This window comes from Myotis lucifugus, unplaced genomic scaffold (assembly GCF_000147115.1).
Source record: "Myotis lucifugus unplaced genomic scaffold, Myoluc2.0 scaffold_18, whole genome shotgun sequence".
NCBI classification, from domain to species: Eukaryota; Metazoa; Chordata; class Mammalia; order Chiroptera; family Vespertilionidae; genus Myotis; species Myotis lucifugus.
The window spans coordinates 8,555,963-8,577,550 of record NW_005871066.1 but is presented as its reverse complement, the minus strand read 5'-3'; the positions used below and the strand labels follow the sequence as shown (position 1 = coordinate 8,577,550).

At 34.6% G+C, this 21,588-nt stretch overlaps 2 protein-coding genes across 3 annotated transcripts in view; one reads left to right on the top strand and one right to left on the bottom strand.

The window, feature by feature from the left end:
- COG5 (component of oligomeric golgi complex 5) overlaps positions 1-21,588 on the bottom strand; it is a 172,125-nt gene that overhangs the window by 106,395 nt on the left and 44,142 nt on the right. The gene's annotated exons all lie outside the window — the stretch shown is intronic.
- GPR22 (G protein-coupled receptor 22) lies at positions 9,238-14,864 on the top strand. The gene is made up of 3 exons (XM_014452800.2): positions 9,238-9,612; positions 10,536-11,468; positions 13,223-14,864. Exon 3 carries the CDS (start codon positions 13,249-13,251, stop codon positions 14,545-14,547), a length of 1,299 nt encoding a protein of 432 aa, XP_014308286.1. The 5' UTR covers positions 9,238-9,612; positions 10,536-11,468; positions 13,223-13,248; the 3' UTR covers positions 14,548-14,864.

Genomic DNA, 21,588 nt, shown 5'->3' with positions numbered 1-21,588 from the left:
TATATCCCAAGAAACTAGAAACACCTATCAGAAAGGATATATGTACCCCTATGTGCATAGCGGCACAATTCACCATAGCTAAGATTTGGAAACAGCCTAAGTGCCCATTAGCAGATGAGTGGATTAAAACACTGTGGTACATCTACACAATGGAATACTACGCTGCAGTAAAAAAGAAGGAATTCTTACCATTTGTAACAGCATGAATGGAGCTGGAGAGCATTATGCTAAGTGAAATAAGCCAGTCAGAGAAAGATAAATATCACATGATCTCACTCATTTATGGAATATAATGAACAACATAAACTGAAGAACAAAAACAGATTCAGAGACAGAGAAGCATCGATCAGACCGATCAGACCGTCAAACCTCAGAGGGAAGGTAGGGGAGGGTTGGGCTAAGGGGGAGAGATCAACCAAAGGACTTGTATGCATGCATATAAGCCTATCCAATGGACACAAACAATAGGGGGGGGGGTGAGGGCATTAATGTGGGGTGAGGGGGCAATGGGGGGATAAGGACACATATGTAATACCTTAATCAATAAAGAAATTTTTTTTAAAAAAGAGGTGCACTTGGTAGCTGGGTCAGGCAGGTGGCACTGCTGTACTAAGAAATAACCTGAGTACTTTTGCAGCCACAGAATCACAACTAAAACTATGATTTTCTTTTCTTTTCTCATGGGATAATACACTGTTTGTGTTGGAAAACGTGAAGAGAGGACATGGAACAGCTCATGAATGGGAGAATCTCCCGCAAACTTATAAGCATTCACAGGATAAGTATGTTAAAAATGTCAACACCAAATATACACATTTGGCAGAGGAAGCCAGAACAGCAGTACACTGAATAGGCTCCGAGAGACTCCACCCACAACTTTAGCTTTTCTTGAATTTAAGTGTTTTTCCCTCTGCAGAAACACACATCCAAAAGGACTATAGCCATAGCTCCCAGGAGTTTGAATCCCTCTCCCCGCCCCTGAAGCTCCCTACCCTGCTTGGCTTTTATCTTAAGCAGCTGAGGTTACAGCAGAGGAAGAGAGGAGTTAGAGTGCACAGAAGAAAAGAGGAGCTCTACACCAATAAGCCAGACTTCACTTTGCATTTACTTTCAATTTCAAGTGGCTGTCTACTTGGATTCAATAAATGAACTTTAGGGTATTCAGTCTCACCAAACCTCTGTATATTCTCTTTGCTGACACCTTTTATTTGAGCTCTGGCGAGCCCTTGCTTCAGGAGCCATAGCCACACTTACTGCTGTCTGCCTAGGACCCAGAGGCTTGCTGCCTCACTGATGGAATAACAGTCTTTCCTCCTCTAGTCTAGAGAGTGAGCAATGAGCTAAAGCACCATTGAAGCAGCTTCGTTTAATTTACCTCTCACTGCTTAGCTTCTAAAAAGTCAGTATGGAATCTACTACCTACCACTTAAACAAGACCATTTGCTACTGAATCTCAAATTCCCTAAACTGGCCCACAATAACCCTTGTCTTTGCTCTTACAGAAAGCCATGTTTCTGTCAACATTACATCCTTGTTGCCAAAACTGTCTAAAATTGTGAAGGGTCTAGGAACTTACCCTACTTGCAAGCTACACTGCTATGATGTTTCTATCACAGATGCTGGCAAGGCATAAAATGCTTGGGTCAGAGGCAAAGAACTTTATTACCCATGACACAGCAAGCAGCAAAGGATCAGGTCAGTGACAGTTCACCTTCCCTCCAAGTCCCCTGGTAGAGGGGCCTAGGTGGATACTGTGGACAGTAGGTTTGCATCACAGCTAAACAATACTGAGCTTAGAACATTTACTATTTTTTTATAACAAGCAGAAGCAAGTCCGCTTTTTGCCTGGGAAGGCAGTACTGCATCTCTCAAGGTTGCTAGCTTCAAACAAAACCCTGAGAAATGGATCATGTAAAGAACAGGTTTTTGCATTCTTAGCATACCCAACAATACCCAGCATGCCCTAGGTCACTCAGGGATGCTCAGGGCCCATGGCAGATTGCTTCTCCCCACTCGCTTCTATCAATTCTAATACCAAAGGTCTTAGCACAAGAAGGCAAGTAAATAAAAGTCACAGATGGTTAAAGAAGAAGTAAATGGTCTCTATTTGCAGATGGCATTATCTAGATAGAAAACACTGTAAAATTCACAAAAAGTCCCCAAGACTAATATATGAGTTTAATAAAGTTGCAGGAAATCAGGTCAAAATATAAAAAGTAAAAATTGTACCTATCTCTATATGGTAAAAATAAGCAATGGGAATTTTTTTAAAAAAAATAGGTGCTATTTCAAATAGCACTAAGAAATGCTAACAAAATATGTGCAGGATCTAAAAGCTAAATGCTATAAAAGAAATTTTTTAAAAAGACCTAAAAATAATTAAGATATTGTATCTATAAATTGGAAGAATCAATATTGTTAAGATGTCACTTCTCAAATTGATCCATAAATCCTCTGCAATACCAATAAAAATCACAGTACTTTTTTTTAAGTATAAAATTAGTATTTATTGAATCTTCACTATGTGCTATTTTACAAATATGGTCATAATTCTTTTGAGATTTTTCTTTTATTTCTTTTTATCGGGACACTGAGGCCCATGAAGTTAAAAATCATGCTCAGATTTCACAGAGAACAGAGTGGAGAAGTCTACTCCACAGGCAATTCAGTACTTACTCCCAAGGGACTAACTGAGGCTGGGTTTCTTTGTCACACAAAATCAGATGAAAATCACAGTACTTTTTGAAGATACTATAGCAAAACTTTTTGTAGACAGTATATCTCTAAATGGGGACTAGAAGGTAGTAGTAACTGAAGATATATTGCTGTATTTTGCTTGCAGAAAGTCACCAGTGAGCATAGCCTTTAACTATTATTAGTAAATGCTTTACTATTATTAGTAAATTAGTAATGTTATTAGTAAATTTATTTCCCAAATGAATGCCCCAAGTAGTACTGTGGAAATTACTAAATCTATAGCACTCTACCATTCTCTGGGCCTTTTTATAAAAGCATTATGTGTCTAACTAATTTCAGTAATAGACCACTAGTTCATAGACAGCCATTCAGCTACGTCTCCTACCAGTGCACAGAAGAAGGGATTTGACTTAGCTTTGTTAAATATATATTCTAATTCATCAACTAACTTGATTTCAGGACAAAGAAGTGAATTCTGTAAAATAACCTATAATAGAAGAATTATGCAAAGAAAATGAAACAACAGAAAAGAAAGAGAAACCAATGTGAAAAAGAAGCACAAATATGACTATGTAATTCTTATTGGAAATATAAGAGAAAAACATTAACAAAATCCGTAATATTTAAGGATGCAAAGAGGAATATTAAGCAGTCAAAATAGTAAGCCAGAAAATTGGGGGCAGAGGTGGTAATAATTTGGACAAGGAGCCAAAGACAATAAGACAACAGTAAGACAACAGACGGAGATTTGAAAATAATAATAGCTCTGGCTCAGTTGGTCGGAGCGTTGTCCCATACACCAAAAGATTGCGGATTCGTTTTCCAGTCAGGGCACATACCTTGGTTATAGTTTTTGTATGGGAGGCAACTGATCAATGTTTCTCTCTCACACGGATATCTCTCTCTCTCTCTTTCTCTTCCAACTCCTCTCCTTCTCCCTCTTTGCCTTCCTCTCTTTCTAAAATCAATAAGCATATCTCAGGTGGGGATAAAAAAAAAAAAAGTAATAGACACAGTCCAAAATCTAGGTTCGATGAGAAAATGGAAAGAAATGCCATGTTTTATTTTTATAATGTATGTGATGCTAGTTAGCCAATTATTTACAAATACATAGTATAAAAAAATAAAAAATAAATAAAAATGCCATAAACTTAGGTGAGGTATGAAAGGATGGGGAAAAATGCTTTGTGAAGTTATTTTGTTAAGAGTATAGAATTTGCCCAGCCAGCAGTGCTCAGTGGTTGAGTGTCAAACTATGAACCAGGAGGTTATGGTTCCATTCCCAGTCAGGGCACATGTCCTGGTTGTAGGCTCAATCCCCAGTGTGGGGTATGCAGGAGGCAGCCAATTGATGATTCTCTTTGGTCATTAATATTTCTCTCTCTCTCTCCCTCTCCCTCTCCATTCTTCTCTGAAATCAATAAAAATGTGTGTGTGTGTGTGTGTGTGTGTGTGTGTTTTAAAGAGTATAGAATTTTACCAAGAAAGGCCACAGGAATATTGAGAAAGAAGAACAAATAACACTACCTGATATCAAATTATACTACAAGGCCATAGTTATCAAAACAGCACGGTACTGCCATAAAAACAGACCTATAGATCAATGGAACAGAATAGAGAACCCAGAAATAAACCCATGTTTATTAACATAATACAAAGCAGGCAAGAACATACAATGGAGTAAAGATAGTCTATTTGATAAATGGTGTTGAGAAAAATGGACAGATACACACACAAAATGAAACTAGACTACCTTCTTACACTACACACAAGAATAAACTCAAAATGGACTGAAGACTTAAATGTTAGACTCAAAAACCATAAAAATCCTAGAAGAAAACATAGGCAGTAAAATCTCAGACATTTCTTGTAGCAATATTTTTGCCCATATATCTCCTTAGACAAGAAAAAGAAAACAAAAATAAATAAATGGGACTACATTAAACAAAAAAGTTTTTTGCACAACAAAGGAAACTATCAACAAAATGCAAAGACAAACACTGAATGGGAGAACATATTAGCCAATGATACATCTGGTAAGGGGTTAATATCCAAACTTCATAAAGAACTTATAAAACTCAACACCAAAGAAACAATCGATTAAAAAATGGGCAAAGAACCTGAATAAACACTTCTCCAAAGAGGACATACAAATGGCCAACAGACATATGAAAAGATGCTCAATGTCACTAATCATTATAGAGATGCAAATTAAAACTACAATGAGATATCATCTCACACCTGTCAGAATGGCTTTCATCAATAAATCAACAAAAACAGTGTTGGTGAGGACGTGGACAAAAAGGAACCCTTGTGCACTCTTGGTGAGAATGCAGTTTGGTGCAGCTGCTGTGGAAAGCAATATAGAGTTACCTCAAAAGATTAAAAATGGAGCTGCCTTATGACCCAGCAATTCCACTTCTGGAAATTTACCCAAAGAAACCCAAAAAACTAATTCAGAAGAACATATACACTTAAATACAATTTAAAAAGTGGCTTTTCAGCAATTAGGAACAGCTTTTTGCATATATACTTCGTAAAAAGTTTCAAAGTACTTTCAATTATGGTTCATTCCAATATTTTGTAAAGTTGAGTTTTTTTACATACAAACTCTGAATCATAAAAAAAATGTAGCATCAGAACTACAGGGGTCTGATATAAATAGTGCAATGTAAATGTAAACAATAAACTCTCACACTCACCATTATCCAAACTTAAGGGGGAAAATGTATAAAATTAAATTTTAAAGGCTCCCATATCGGGAAGCATAGGAATTAAAATTCCTATGCAATCAAACTATAACTAAAAAGATAAACATAACTTGTGAAAAGGGATTTTAATAGAGATATTTAGGGTTAGATTCATATATGTTGTTCGGTTATCATTAGAAAAGTTAAATTGCTTTCCAAGGTTGTTAAAATAACTAATTAATAATCTCTAGATATTTTATAACAAAATTTGGCTTTAAATCACCAATTGTAGCATTTTGCAAAATTAGTATCTTACATGAATAAAAAATATGTTAAATACACAAGTATGAAAATTTGTTACTATGGAAATAAGAATGTTTATAAATTCTGATATATGTAATTTTATATTAATTTTTTCATGAAATAATATCATCTGATTTTCAATACAGAGGTATAGATATTTTCATCTTTGTTAAAGACAAAGGAAGTTAGGATTATCCTGCTAAGAAATCAGAAAACCATGGAATCACAAAACCAATTTGTGGTGTTTAAAAAGAAAACTATACTAAACATTGTACATAATAAAAAATTGTTGTTTGTAATATACTGTGTATCTTTAACAACATATCACTTGCACAGGGAATAGAGCAATGTCCAGACCTGAGCTTTTCTGCTGCCATTACTTTTTACAGAGATCCCATTGTTTTTTCAAAATAGTTTCAATTTAACTTGGAAATACTGCCTCACAGAGAGTTAAAGCACAGAAATATATTCAACAAAAAGAATCAAAGTTATATTGTGGCCCAGAAAATGTTTGACTTGCCAAAAATCATGTAGCTAACTAATAAGTAGTGTGTAAACCCAGATCACCCAAAACTAAGTCCCAAGTACCTTCAGAATTTTCTAAAGAGAGAAGACCAACTACAGGTAGAGGGGAGTTTGCTGAGTTCTAACACCAGTTCTGCTACAATCAAGTCACTAAACTTCTCTATGTCTTGGTTTCCCCAATTTCATAGGATTATTTTAATGAAATATACAGGCAAATACTTGAACCCTAACATGCTAGTAAGTTCTCATCCCCAGCACTAGTGACAACTGATGCTAATATCTTTTCTCTGGTTTTAGTTTTACCAGGTGTACTAATTAATAATGCAGATTTTTTTTTAGTAGATGGAGTTACACGTATGTTGATATATATGCGATTTGATATGTATGCTATTTTGTTGTATTGACAGCAAGCTTCAAAACTTCATATGTCAAATTTGCTGAAGGTGTTAACATCATAGATATTTTTATGCTTAAAAATGTCGAATTTTGTGCCCCAAAAAAAGCATTTGTGGGAAGTTTTAATTCATTATTTTATTTTGAAGAAAAATACTGCTGAAAGTTACCATATATTTTGAGAAGCAGTTATCATATACTCTAGGAAGCTTATGGTGAACATGCTCCATCTCAAAATATTTGTGAACGCTGGTGTAAACGCTTTAAAAGTGATGATTTCGATGTAAAAGACAAAGAATGTCCAGGTCAACCAAAAAAAGTTGGAAGGCCAACAATTACAAGCATTATTGGATGAAGATGCGTGTCAACCTCAAAAACAACTTGCAGAAAGATTAAACATTGCTCAGCAAACAATTCCCGATCGTTTACAAGCAATGGGAAAGATTTTAAAGGAAGGAAAATGGGTGCCACATGAACTGAACGAAAGACAAATGGAAAACCGAAGTCACCAGTAAAATGTTGCTTTAACAGCATGACAGAAAGTCTTTTTTGCATTGAATTGTGACTGGCGATGAAAAGTGGATTTATTCTGAGAATCCCAAACGCACAAAATCATCGGTTGATCCAGGTCAACCATCAACATCGACTGCAAAGCCAAATCGCTTCGGAAAGAAAACAATGCTCTGCGTTTGGTGGGATCAGGAAGGTGTGGTGTATTATGCGCTTCTAAAACCAGTTGAAACTGTTAACTCTAATCGCTACCGACAACAAATAATCAATTTGAACCACACTTTGATCGTAAAACGACCAGAATGTGCCAGAAGACATGGCAAAGTAATTTTGCTTCATGATGACGCACCATCACACACTTCAAAACCAGTTAAAGACACGTGAAAAGATCTTGCCTGGGAAGCATTAACCCACCCGCCGTATTCACCAGACCTTGCTCCTTTAGATTACCGCTTGTTCTGATCAATGGCACATGCACTCTCTGAGCAGCATTTCAAAACGTAGGAAGAAGTGGAAAATTGGGTCTCTGAATGGTTTGCCTCAAAACAAGGAAAGTTCTATTGGGAAGGTATCCACAAATTACCTAAAAGATGGGAGAAATGTGTAGCTAGCTATGGACATTACTTTGAATAAAGCAGTTTTGATGTTTCTCTTGAAATTATCGTGTTTTCTTTGATTACAAAATCCGCATTATTAACCGGTACACCTGGTAAGCTTCAAATAATGAGTTTGTGCACATGCACACACTCTTTCAACATGGATAACATCTTAACAAGATCTTTTGCTCTAACTTTCAAAATGCATGAAAAGTGGCACACGTTTTAATTTTTAGCATTACCAAAGTCTTGCCACACAAACTTGTGCAGAAAATTTTAGAAATTCACAACAAAATTTTCCACATTACTCTCAAGTTCTACTGAAATGCAATTCAAAACTCATATACTACTCAGCCAACCCCTTGTATAGCTTTAACACTACCAACAAATTATAAAAATGTACACTGCTTTTCAAAATTATAAATAATTCTAATTATAAATTTAAAATTTAGTATACACTTTAATAAATGAAGATGATCACTAATATTCCTAAAATAATGGAAACAGATATCAATATCCTAATAATCCAATCAATTTGCATTATGTCTTCTATTTTGTCAACAGATAGAAGACAGCTACTTTATATACTCAAGTCTAAAAAAATACTCTTCAAAGTTGAGAATAGAAAATTATTTATAGGTGAACAAAGTTAATAGAAATCTGACTTCAAAGTAATATTTTGCATTAATTATGTATTATACCATTTGTTCTTTTGAGAGCATATCTATCTCAAAATAATTTAGCTTTATAATTTATGAAGACTTGTAACTAACTTCCTTTTTCCCTTACCAAAATATTCACCCAATAACATTAGCATATAGCTATATATAATCGGAGATTGCTATACACTAAAATAGAAGTAGCCAATTGAAATAAAATATTATGGTGAATGATCAGTATATATCTACTAAATAAAAGACTTAGTAAAGGTGAAGACTGAATAGTAACCTCAAAAGTAATGCACATGATTAAATCTTTATACACAGAATATACTAATAGAAATGGATCTTTTAAAAAAAACATTTAGCAACTTGAGATGTTCACAATTTGGAATACACAGAGAAGATGACTTGAATACAAACAAACTAGTTGAAATTCAATGTGGTTCACAGTAAAGATGCAGTGGCTTTCTATTTGTACAACAAAGAATCTCAACCAAAAACATATATGACTAAAATATTCTCAAGTGCAATTTTCTGGGCTTTTAAAAGAATACATACTCTTACAAACTGAATTCTTTTGTGACCACCCCCCCCCCATGCATTTTAATGTTTGGCATAAATAAACAACAAACCAGAATATATATTTTTAAAGGACTAACTTACTCATGTTCTATTTAAGAGCAACATACAACCACTTATAGCCTTTTAAAAAAGCATCCTTATATAAAAACAGTGTGTGTGTGGGGGGGGGGGGAGCCCTGCTATACATATGAACACAGTTCAAACCCGATACAACTGACCAATCAAAATTAGTGAATGCACTGCATCTCTCTGCAGTGGAGAGCAGCGACAAGGTAGGCTGTCATTCTGCAAAAGCTGCCCAGAATAGGCTTTCCTCTGAAAAGCAGTGCCGTTCCTTTTTAGAAAATGTTGTCTCTGGAGACAGGAAGACTTCAGCATGTTAAATTACTTTCATTATGTATTTTCAGACGCTTATTGATTCCACAGGAGGAAGAGTGAGAGACTGCAGCAGCTCTAAGCAGCACTACATGTTCCATACATTAGCAGTACTGCTGAAACAATGGCACGGTACAGACAAATATTTTCATTAAGGTCTTTCCGAAGAGATGTTTATGACTCTCTTCCCAAGTCCTCTCCTAACAAGTGAACAAAATGAATCAATCAAAACTGGAAACGTTTCAACTACATCAGGAATTGATCAAATCTTTAGCGGAGGTAAGATTCCTTATTATAGTATGCAGCTGCTTTTGAACTGGCACAGTGGGTAAAATTACTTTGAAAAATAGCCTGAATTTTAAGAGTTTATTTGCTTAATTTTACTTATTGTTAAACATGTATCTTTTAGATTTAAGACATGAATATTTTATATGTAATTTTAGGATGCTATGTTAAATTCAAAAAATATTGTTAATTCACTATGAAGACATCAGCTTTTAAGTCACTTCAAATATACTAAGTAATCTTAAAGTCATCAACACAGTTTTCCTTAAGAAATGCTTATTTTTCTTAAAAGAACCAGGGTTACTACTTAGCTATTATTTATTACTCAATTTTTGGTTGAAATTAATCATTGGGCATGGTCATTAAAAATTATTTAATTTGCAGTTACATTTTGCAATTTACCTTTTACATTTCAATTACATAAATAATTCTTCAATGGAAATTTATAATAACTTACCATAAAATCTGTTTTAATCAATTAAATTCAAACCATGTGCTAATAATGTAGCAACTTACAATATTTTACAGCTGGAAATATTGTTCAATTTATTATAAAGATGAGGGAATGACAGCATGTTTAATATAAGCTAATTGCTCATAATCTTTGAAAATACAGGTTAGCTTAAAAAATGAGAGCAGAAATCAGTTAGCTTTAAAAAACTACAGCTTTTCTTTCATGGTTATATTTGTGATGTTAATTCTGTTGTTAAATATTTTACAATCCTTGTTAGGAAAAGAGAATATTGTAATTAAAGAAACCATTACATTTATGTATAAGCTGTGGCTATAAAAATACAGTCTGCTTACTGTGATAACAAATGCTGTATATAGTGTTAAAATAAACAAAACTAACTTCCAATTAATCTGAAATTATTAGGAAGCCCTATTTCTTAATCTTTTTTTTTCTTTTGCACAAGGGCCCACAGCAGCTAATTCAGTACTTACAACTGAAAATATGAAGAATGCATCTGACCGAGCATCTATCTACCTAGCTGTCTGAACTATAAATTGCAGGATATTCTTGTAACATATGATTTTAAGTTACTAAGGAGTTAAAACCAGAGAGAATAGGTCTACATTAGTGCTGGGATGTAACACATCAACAGTAATCATCGACAGAAGATGCTATATAAAATAACCACAAAAAGAAAAACAATATAAGTGTAAAATCCTGAAGACAAAATGGTGAGCACTTTAAAGAGGTGTTTATACTTTAATATATCAGAATTGTGGAGCTACTGGTTCTTAAAGAAACAATGAAACATGGATTACTGAAATAAGAATGCCAAATATTACCAGCAAGCTAAATGAAGCTTTAGCAAGTATTTTCTGTACCAAATATTGAGATATTTGTATTAATTGATATTACTAAAGGATTTTTCCATTGGAGTTTTATGACCAATTATATATCCTCTTCTAATGAAAACAAACCAGATTAAATAGCAGATGGTTTTTATCAAAAGAACATGGACTGGATTTATAATATAAAACAAGTTTCTGTGATCTAGAAATCATTTCAAAATAATCAAGACTGCTATAGAAACAGTGTGTAACAAAAGGATGTCTAAATACATTTTAGGAGCTAGAAACCTTTTTTGTTTTCACATGTTCTGGAAAATAAAGAGACGCTCTCATATATTTCCATAAAGGGAATCATAATTCCTATCATTTGAAGAAGTTTCGCTTGCTTGTGACTTTTTAAGACAAAACAAACAAAAATATTGTTTACTGGTCTTTAGAAATCCATCAGCCAACTAAATCTCACAATTCATGCATTTGAAGTATTGGAGAGAAAATGAAAGAATGCCTACAAGACATGAAATAAAACACAGCTACTTCACTGCTGTCAGGTAAAAATTCATGTCAAAATTTGTCAATGACATCATGCATCAATTTGTGAAAAACTGCTATAGTGAACCAAAAGGCCTATAAGGCAACAGCAAACAGGTAGGTCAGAAGATGCATGCTCCCCATCACACCATTTAACATTTACAAAAGAAAAGAATCTTGCTCTAAAGGAGATGCATTTTTCTTCATTATCACCTAACTTGACATTTCTACTTTATTTACTTATAAATCTAACTGATGTGACAAAGACCTGATGTTTAATCTGTCAATTCAGAAAATTTGACACACTTAAAATTTTCCATTTTTATAGGATTTCAATGTTAGCTAAAACCTCCACTTTCTTGAATATGTGCCTCTGGTAATATTTTATACCAAGCTCAAAAGAAATATGCTATCATTTATTTGTGCTTCTGAAATATTACTCCTAAAATAATATGCATAGATAAGATTGTATTCTAGAAGTTATAAAAGGTTACATCAAGTAAGAGGTTAACCTAAGTTCTGAAAATTACTAGCCTTTATAATTTATGCTTATGATTTTGCAATCAAAATTCTGTACTCAAAATGTGAAATATAGTTGGTTGGAAGATTTTATATTTTAACTGAATATACTACTGGTTACTGATAGTTTTGTCTAGAAAATCAGACATTAGTTTTATGAATTACCCTAAATCTCTATATATTAAAATATAGATTTGCATGAATTAGCAAGAGGTTATTTTTTTAAGTTTCCTCAAAATTATACACAGGGTGATTTATATAAAAGGTTCCAGAGAGAATGTGAAACTTTAAAAGATTCCTCAGAAAATGGGCTTCAGATACTCCTTTTCCCTAAAATTTCTTTTTTTTTTTTTACTTTAAAAATTCTGCTCATATAAAACCAACTGATATAGTATTTTAAACCACTTCAAAAATGGCTATTTCTTAATATGATATTAAATTTCAATTTTCTCCTTCCACAAGATACAAGAGGGTGTGGTCACAAAATAAATCATTCATAGGAGTGATTATTGTTCCAGGCTTTGTGACGTTTTACTTTAACATATGTCCTTTTTCTTCCAATATTTATAATATAAGTTTACTCACTATAAAGTTCAGTGAGCATTTTCATGATTAAATGTGAAAAATCTATCCTTTGTCTAATTCTATGTGAAAAACTCCAAATATCCCTAAATCACACTGTTGACTTGTGAATATGAATTACAATTAAGAACATGAACAAAATAATTTAAAGCAAACTGGTACTCTATACCATTTGCCTTCTAAATGAACACTTGTCCTGTTCATTTGAACTCTCAGGGGAATAATTATACCTACACTAATTATACTAGAACAAATTAAAACAATGTTTATCTCCCACCTTCTCACAACACTTTAAAATGAAATCTTAAAACACTGGGCTAAAAGCAGTTTTGCATAATGGGTAGTTTTATTATACAAAAAATATACTGTGTCTCAAATAATAAGTTTAAAAAACCCACACGAGTAGAATGTTTTCAGTGTATGAAATAATTTTGAACTCTATAAAAGTAAACCCCATATAGTTGTTTCTTCAAAGGGAGAACCCAATTTCCTTTTACGTCAAAATAATGCAACCTTGCTATTTCCTAATTCTGCTTTCCATTAATAGTTTACAAACTTAAAAATTAAACTAAGTACACAATAAAAAAGGTGTGTTTTTTTCCGACAAAGAAAACATTTTATATGTCATTTAAATTGCCAAATAATCAAATAGTTTTTCTATTTCACTTTCTAGGGAAAAAAATCAACTGCTCCAAAAGAATGTGTTTTTCTCCCATTCTGGAAATCAACATGCAGTCTGAATCTAACATTACAGTTCGAGATGACATGGATGACATCAACACCAAAATGTACCAACAACTATCATATCCATTAAGCTTTCAAGCGTCTCTCACCGGATTTCTCATGTTAGAAATCGTGTTGGGACTTGGCAGCAACCTTACCGTACTGGTACTTTACTGCATGAAATCCAACTTAATCAACTCTGTCAGTAACATTATTACAATGAATCTTCATGTACTTGATGTAATAATTTGTGTGGGATGTATTCCTCTAACTATAGTTATCCTTCTGCTTTCACTGGAAAGTAACACTGCTCTTATCTGCTGTTTCCATGAAGCCTGTGTATCTTTTGCAAGTGTCTCAACAGCGATCAACGTTTTTGCTATCACTTTGGACAGATATGACATCTCTGTAAAACCTGCAAACCGAATTCTGACAATGGGCAGAGCGATAATGCTAATGATATCCATTTGGATTTTTTCATTTTTCTCTTTCCTGATTCCCTTTATTGAGGTAAATTTTTTCAGTCTTCAAACTGGAAATACATGGGAAAATAAGACACTTTTGTGTGTCAGTACAAATGAATACTACACTGAACTGGGGATGTATTACCACCTGCTTGTACAGATTCCAATATTCTTTTTCACTGTCATAGTAATGTTAATCACATACACCAAAATACTTCAGGCTCTTAATATTCGAATAGGTACCAGATTTTCAACAGGACAGAAGAAGAAAGCAAGAAAAAAAAAGACTATTTCTCTGACCACGCAACATGAGACTACAGACATGTCACAAAGCAGTGGTGGGAGAAATGTAGTCTTTGGTGTAAGAACTTCAGTCTCTGTAATAATTGCCCTCCGGCGAGCTGTGAAACGACACCGTGAACGAAGGGAAAGGCAAAAAAGAGTCTTCAGAATGTCTTTATTGATTATTTCTACATTTCTTCTCTGCTGGACACCAATTTCTGTTTTAAATACCACCATTTTATGTTTAGGCCCAAGTGACCTTTTAGTAAAATTAAGGCTGTGTTTTCTAGTCATGGCTTACGGAACAACTATATTTCACCCTCTGTTATATGCATTCACAAGACAAAAATTTCAAAAGGTCTTGAAAAGTAAAATGAAAAAGCGAGTTGTTTCCATAGTAGAAGCTGATCCCATGCCTAATAATGCTGTAATTCACAACTCTTGGATAGATCCTAAAAGAAACAAAATTACCTTTGAAGACAGTGAAATAAGAGAAAAATGTTTAGTACCTCAGGTTGTCACCGACTAAGGAAAAGTCTAAGTTTTACCAAATCCACATCCAGAAGTTTTAAATTTAAATTGTAAAAAAGTAAAATTACTGCCAAATATAAGAAAAAACATTTTAAGTATTGGTTATGTTGTAAATTTTCAATGTAAATGTCAAGATTAGATTAGGTCATATATATTCAATTTCTTCATAAATTAATGTATTTGTTGCATGGCAGTTTGTTAAAGTGATATCATATGTATATTTTGTCAATATTATGTCCACCAGAAGATATTCATGTAAGTCATATTTTCTAAATAATAAATACATAGCCTTAAAACAGTCTATAATTTAAAAATATAACTGACACAGGTATCCTTGTTTTTTTCTTTTTATAAAGTATATTGTTTCTAAACCACAAACTATAGATATATTTATATGTCAACTGGAATAGCATTTTAACATAAGAACCAAAATTATAGCTCCAAATAATCAAAACAATCCAGAATTTTCTGTACCACTATATTGTTTTCTGATATAGTCCACTTGCTGTAATATTTGATGCACCAAAAATAATGAACCATGTATAAAACTTTATCCTTTTTTTAAATGTAGAAATTGTAGGGTTTATCAGAATTTTAATATTCAAGAACGAAAAACAAATAACCTATATTTCACACCAAGATAGAGAAACTTTTTAAATTCAAGTTTATTATGAAAAAGAGTTTGACATTCTAAAAACAAGGGCATTATGCCTATACTATACAAATGAACTGATAATAAAGAGAAGGAAGAAAACTAAAGCACCAGCCTCATTCTTCCTTTTCTCACTTTGCTTCAGTCTAAGCCAAATGCTTGGAATTAATATAGTCAGCTGGCAAAAACGGTGTATTAAAATAACTTTATTCAAGTTGGTCTTTTTGTGCAATAAAAGCTAATTATTAAAATCTGAATACCAGGGAGAAAAAAAGGACTATATTATTGTAGAAAAGCTTAACAAAGCCAACTATTTTTAATTTTAGATATATAGCAACTTTAGAGTAATACAATTTACACAATGTTACTACCCTACCCGTAACTCCCAAATGTTTCAAAATACAGTAGTTCTATTTCCACTCTGAAAATCATTTAAGTGGCAATAAACCTAGTCAATTTGTTTTACTCTACACCACTCAATGTAAGCATTTTTGTCTCCAATCCTCAACTCATGTTGGAAAATTATGAAATTACTAATCCTAACTATAGATATCAGGTTTGGGAATTCTTATCAAATATTTTTCAACTGTAATAATCTAATAATCTATTCATGAGTGCTAAGTATAACTGTATCAGAAAAACAGCAATAAATTTCTTAAAGTGGGCAAATACTTGCTCCCTTATCATTTTATTAACTAGATAATTTTTATTCTATTTTTAACACTATATTCACTAAATAAAGTAGCAACTCGTTTTTAATTAAATTTTATATTAAACAATTCAATAATATATTACTTTTATGTAAATAAATGAAATTCATTCAGTCAAGTTTACTGAATACCCTAATCCTTGGGGAAATGAGCACCATGCAATAACTTGAATTCCCTGAGGTTACACAACAAATTCATTTACTTCTGATAATAACGCTAACAATGTCAAATCTTGGCAAAGCTGAAATTATTTTCTTCCTACTTATTTTCTACTCTTTTATAAAATTAAAGAAATGCTATTTGACAAAATATACCATAGGACTTATTTCTTGAAACCTGGAAGACAAATTAAGAATTCATAAACAAAGATATTAAGAAAATTTTCATTTGATAAATATATTTGGCATAAAATATCTGGTAATATATTAATTTAAAATTTTTAAACTTATTTCATAGTTGAACTCCCAAGCATAAATGAAAATTTTAGTATTTAGTTTTATAATCTTAATAAAAATTCAACTATTTTTAGAGTTTTCATATTAAGAGAAAACACTTTGTGTTTTAAATATTTTTAACCTTCAAGTCTATACATATGCCAAAGGACTCAGTTAAAAAACACGTTTCTAATATATTTGCCTAAACTGCTTTCAAGCCCTCTTGTTCTCTGTAATAAGTAATCTATCAAAATAATAAATAAATGGCAAATATTATAATGTTGCCCTCTAACTGTTATTATTTCTACACCTGACACTGAAACAGACAATTAACAAGCATCTTTGCCAACCAGTAATGATCTATCAGGTAAACAAAAGCATACCCACTGACTTACAATAAAGAAAAATCATACATACCAATTTCTAACAGCATTTTAATGTTAAATAATATATCAATCAAAATTATATTTATAAGTTTAGCTTTTAAAAAAAAGACACATATGTTTGCAATTACCTCAGCTTAAATGAGAGGAGATATAGAAAAATGTTTTTGTTAAATGTTTGTTCTATGAAAAGGTGAAAATTTTTTTCCCTTATGACGACTTTCACCACCATGTATAAATTTTTCTATTTCAAATAACTTTAACAAAAAAAGCATTAATGGTAATTTTTCATGTTAGAATGAATTTTTTAATGCCAAAGAAACAGAAGTAACAGTAAATTCAATGTGTAAATCCTTCTTAAAATTATGTTTTTTCTATCCATGTGTCACAAACCACAAGCAAAGTTATCAATTTCTATTAGTTAACTGGTTTGGTTCTTCAAAACTATAAAAATAAGAAGTATTATTGTAAAAACTAACTGAAGATGAGCTCAACGAGATATGAAACTGTGATTTTTCTCTTTTGTTTGATTTGTTACTTTAAGGAGGTTATTATTCTACCAAGTAGCCCCAACAGATGGTCAACCTATTATGAAAATTGAATTATTTACAATTATGCTTTTTTTAAAAAATGGCATTCATAACAGTTCTGTACTTCTCACTCATCGTAAGTCAATTTTTAGGTATGTGGTCTATTTTTTAATACCCCAAATAAAATTACAGTAAAATCTCAGTTTTTTGGACATTAAAAATCAAAATTCTCATTTCACTGAGATTAGACTTAAAAGTGAAAACCTAAAAAGTGAAAGAAAATAGGTCGTTAGTAGCGCTTTAGTCAGCATTGTAATTTCAAGACTACTTTCTAAAGTCAATAAAACTTTGTTTTCTTACATTTTATGACTGCACATTTAAGTAAGCTTTGTAATGCAATTAACACTTTAATTCTTACAATGTAGAAGGCATTACTGCAAATACTCATATTCATATGGAATAGAGTCATCATCCTCAGAGCTTAAAGTCTAGAATCAAGGTAATAAACAGTATAGCAATATCTATTTAAAAGGCAGAATGTGATAAATGCTACAAAAAGAATAAAGTTAATAGACTTAAGAAAAAGAAATTATGTTGGATTTTAAAATAATATATAAACAGTCCTGGCTGGTGTGGCTCAGTTAGTTGGGCACCATCCTGTGCACTGAAAAGTTGCTGGTTCGATTCCCAGTCAGGGCACATGCCTAGTTTCAGGCTCAATCCCTAGGGGGGATGTGCAGTAGGCAGCCAATTGAAGTCACACTTATATCGATGTTTTTCTCTCCCTCTCCCTTCCTCTCTCTCTAAAAATCAATAAGCTATTCTTTTTTGTTAAATATATATTTTTTATTGATTTTTTTTTTTGGGGGGGGGAAGAAGGGAGAGGGAGAGAGAGATAGAAACATCATTGATGAGAGAGAATCACTGATTGGCTGCCTCCTACACACCCACTACTGGAGATCAAGCCCACACTTGGGCATGTGCCCTTGACCGAAATTGAACCCAGGACCCTTCAGTCCGCAGGCCAACGTTCTGTCCACTTAGCCAAGCCAGCTAGGGCAATAAGCTATTCTTTTATTTAAAACACACACACACACACACACACACACACACACACACACACACACAATATAAACAAAAGCACTGTTGAGGGAAGCTGCTGAAACATATTCTGGAAATGGTCAATTGTTTTCTTTAGAAGTTATACAGTAGTGAGAAGTTCAGCTGGTAAGTTAAGTTGGGGCAAAAGGCAGAAGGCCTTTAATGCCAGCAGAGATATCAGAGGAGGGGAATAATACAATGAGAAATGAGCTACACAAATAATACTAATAAACAGCAATATGTAGAAAAGTTGATTGGGTAAAACAGTAATGGGAAGCTGAGAAACAAAACTGTTGCTGGGTAAAACAACAGAAGATGGGAAACTGTTGCCATCACCTGGATAGGTTATGAAGGCCTGTTAGTAGCTTTGCAAAGGAGCACATAGATGTGACAGGCAATGTGAAGGCAGAATCAATAGGGAATGCCAACTGACTAGAAAGACAACTGGGATAAGAGATTAAATAATTTTAGATGGCCATAAAAAGAACCATAAGAAACAAGATTAGCCTCAATGAACTAAGAAAGTTTAAATTATGTTTTGTATAAAGTACATAAATAAAAAGGCCTAAAACAAAAACGCATTTCTGGCAAAGCAGCAAATTCAACTAAAAATCAATAATATTATTTAAGAATGTTCTAGTTATTAGAAACTATTCAAAATAAAAATTTTAAATTGATGTTTTAAAATACCATAAGTTTATATATTGGTTTATTCCTTTTTTCCATTAAACGTATTTTCTTCTTCAATAATCTTTTAATTATAAAAAATTATAAATATAATGAAAAAATGTCAAGGTATTTAAAGTAAAAAATGTAAATATCCTTTGCTTTTTTCTAATAATCTACACTAATAAAAGACAAAGAGCTAATTGACCATACCTTCGCTACGCCTTAAGCCACGCCCACCAGCCAATCAGAGCGACTATATACAAATTAACCCAACCAAGATGGCGGCTGGCAGCCACAGAGCTGGAGCAAGGAGGCTTGGTTGCCCCAGTGATGCAGGAAGCCAAGCTTCCCACCTACTGCGGCCAGCTCTGAGCTCCACTCAAGGCAACAAAGTTCCAATTATAGAAGATAAATAAACCCCAGATACCTACTTTCAGCCGGCCGTGGCCACAGAGCTGGAGCGAGCAGGAGGCTTGCGTTGCCCCTGGCGATGGGAGGAAGCCAAGCTTCCCGCCTGCCCTGGCCGGCTCTGAGCTCTACTCAAGGCTACAAAGTTTCAATTATAGAAGGTAAATAAATCCCAGAAAAAAAAAAAGAAAAGAAAAAAAGGAGAGGCTGGGAGCTTCCGTCGCCGGGGGGCTTGGCCAGCCTAAAAACGGCCCTCAGCCCCTCACCCAGACTGGCCAGGCACCTCAGTGGGGACCACCCACCCTAAAGGGGGTGTGGCCAGCCTGCAAACAGCCATCAGCCCCTCACCCAGGCTGGCCAAACCTCCATGGGGTGAAGGTCCCCACTGAGAGGGGCTTGACCAGCCTGCAAACAGCCATCAGCCCTTCACCCAGGCTGGCCAGGCACCCCAGTGGGGACCCCTACCCTGAAGGGGGTGTGACCAGCTGCAAACAGCCATCAGCCCCTCACCCAGGCTGGCCAGGCACCCCAGTGGGGACCCCCACCCTGAAGGGGGTGTGACCAACCTGCAAACACCTATCAGCCCCTCACCCAGGCTGGCCAGGCACCCCAGCGGGATCCCCACCCTGATCCAGGATACCCTTCAGGGCAAACCAGCCATCCCCCACCCGTGCACCAGGCCTCTATCCTATATAATAAAAGGGTAATATGCAAATTGACCCTAATAGCAGAACGACTGGGAATGACTGGTCACTATGACACACACTGACCACCAGGGGGCAGATGCTCAATGCAGGAGCTGTTCCCTGGTGGTCAGTGTGCTCCCTCAGGGGGAGCTCTGCTCAGCCACAAGCCAGGCTGATGGCTGCCAGCACAGCAGTGGTGGCGGGAGCCTCTACCGCCTCCTCAGCAGCACTAAGGATGTCCGACTGCATCTTAGGTCTGCTCCCTGCTGGTAAGTGGGCATCCCCCAAGGGCTGCCGGGCTGCCAGAGGGATGTCTGACTGCCAGCTTGGGCCCGATCCCCCAGGGAGTGGGCCTAAGCCAGCAGGTGGACATCCTCCGAAGGGTCCCAGACTGCGAGGGCATAGACCGGGCTGAGGGACCCCCCCCCCCGAGTGCACAAATTTTTGTGCACTGGGCCTCTAGTTTATTATATTCATCTAACTCATACACATATCCCCTTCATTCCTTAATAGCTTTATAAAAATAATTTTAGAATATTAAAAAACATACAGCAATAGTTCCAAAAAATAATATTGATAAGATATCAAATACTCAAACCTTTTTCTGTTAAAATAAATAGCTTCAAGCTATACAGTCCAGATCATCTTATTAAAGGTAAGAAAGGTAACCTGACAAACTGTGAAGCACATTACTTTTCTAAATAGTGGGAAGAAGCAAAGGGAAAACTGTAAAATAATCTATTTCTTTTCTCCCTTTCCACTAAATAAGATGAGAAATAAAAAACTAAAAGAAATTTTTAGAGCCTATTTTCTTTACATCTCAGAGATAGCCACTTATAGCACTCCTTCTGAATCTAAGCCCCCTATGGAACTGCAGTAAACTCAAAGAAAGCTAACCATGAGATAATAATAAATTAATAATAAATGTTAGGGGGAAAAGTAGTTCAGATACTATTATAAAAGAGAAAATTAAACCTAGATAAGGCAGGAAAAAAGATCTAAAATACTCAGAGATGATCAGCTCTTAAAGAAATGCAAAGAGAACACAAAATTGTAGGTTGGAGTTTACAGAAGAAAACTAATTTGAAGACTGACTTTTTATGAAAAGACTAGAAGCCTGGTGCATGACATTCGTGCACTCAAGGGGGGAGGGCCCATAGCCCGGCATGTGCCCTTTAGCAGTCTGGGAGCCCTTGCGGGGAGCAGGCCTAAGCCAGCAATCGGACATCCTTAGTACTGCCACCGCCGCTGCACTTGCCAGCTGTCAGCCTGGCTTGTGGCTGAGCGGCACTCCCCCTGTGGGAGCACACTGACCACCAGGGGGTAGCTCCCGCGTTGAGCTTCTGCCCTCTGGTGGTCAGTGCATGTCATAACAAACAGTCGTTCCACCGTTCAGTCGATTTGCATATTACCCTTTTATTATATAGGATTATTATATAGGATGCTCAACGTCACTAATTATCAAA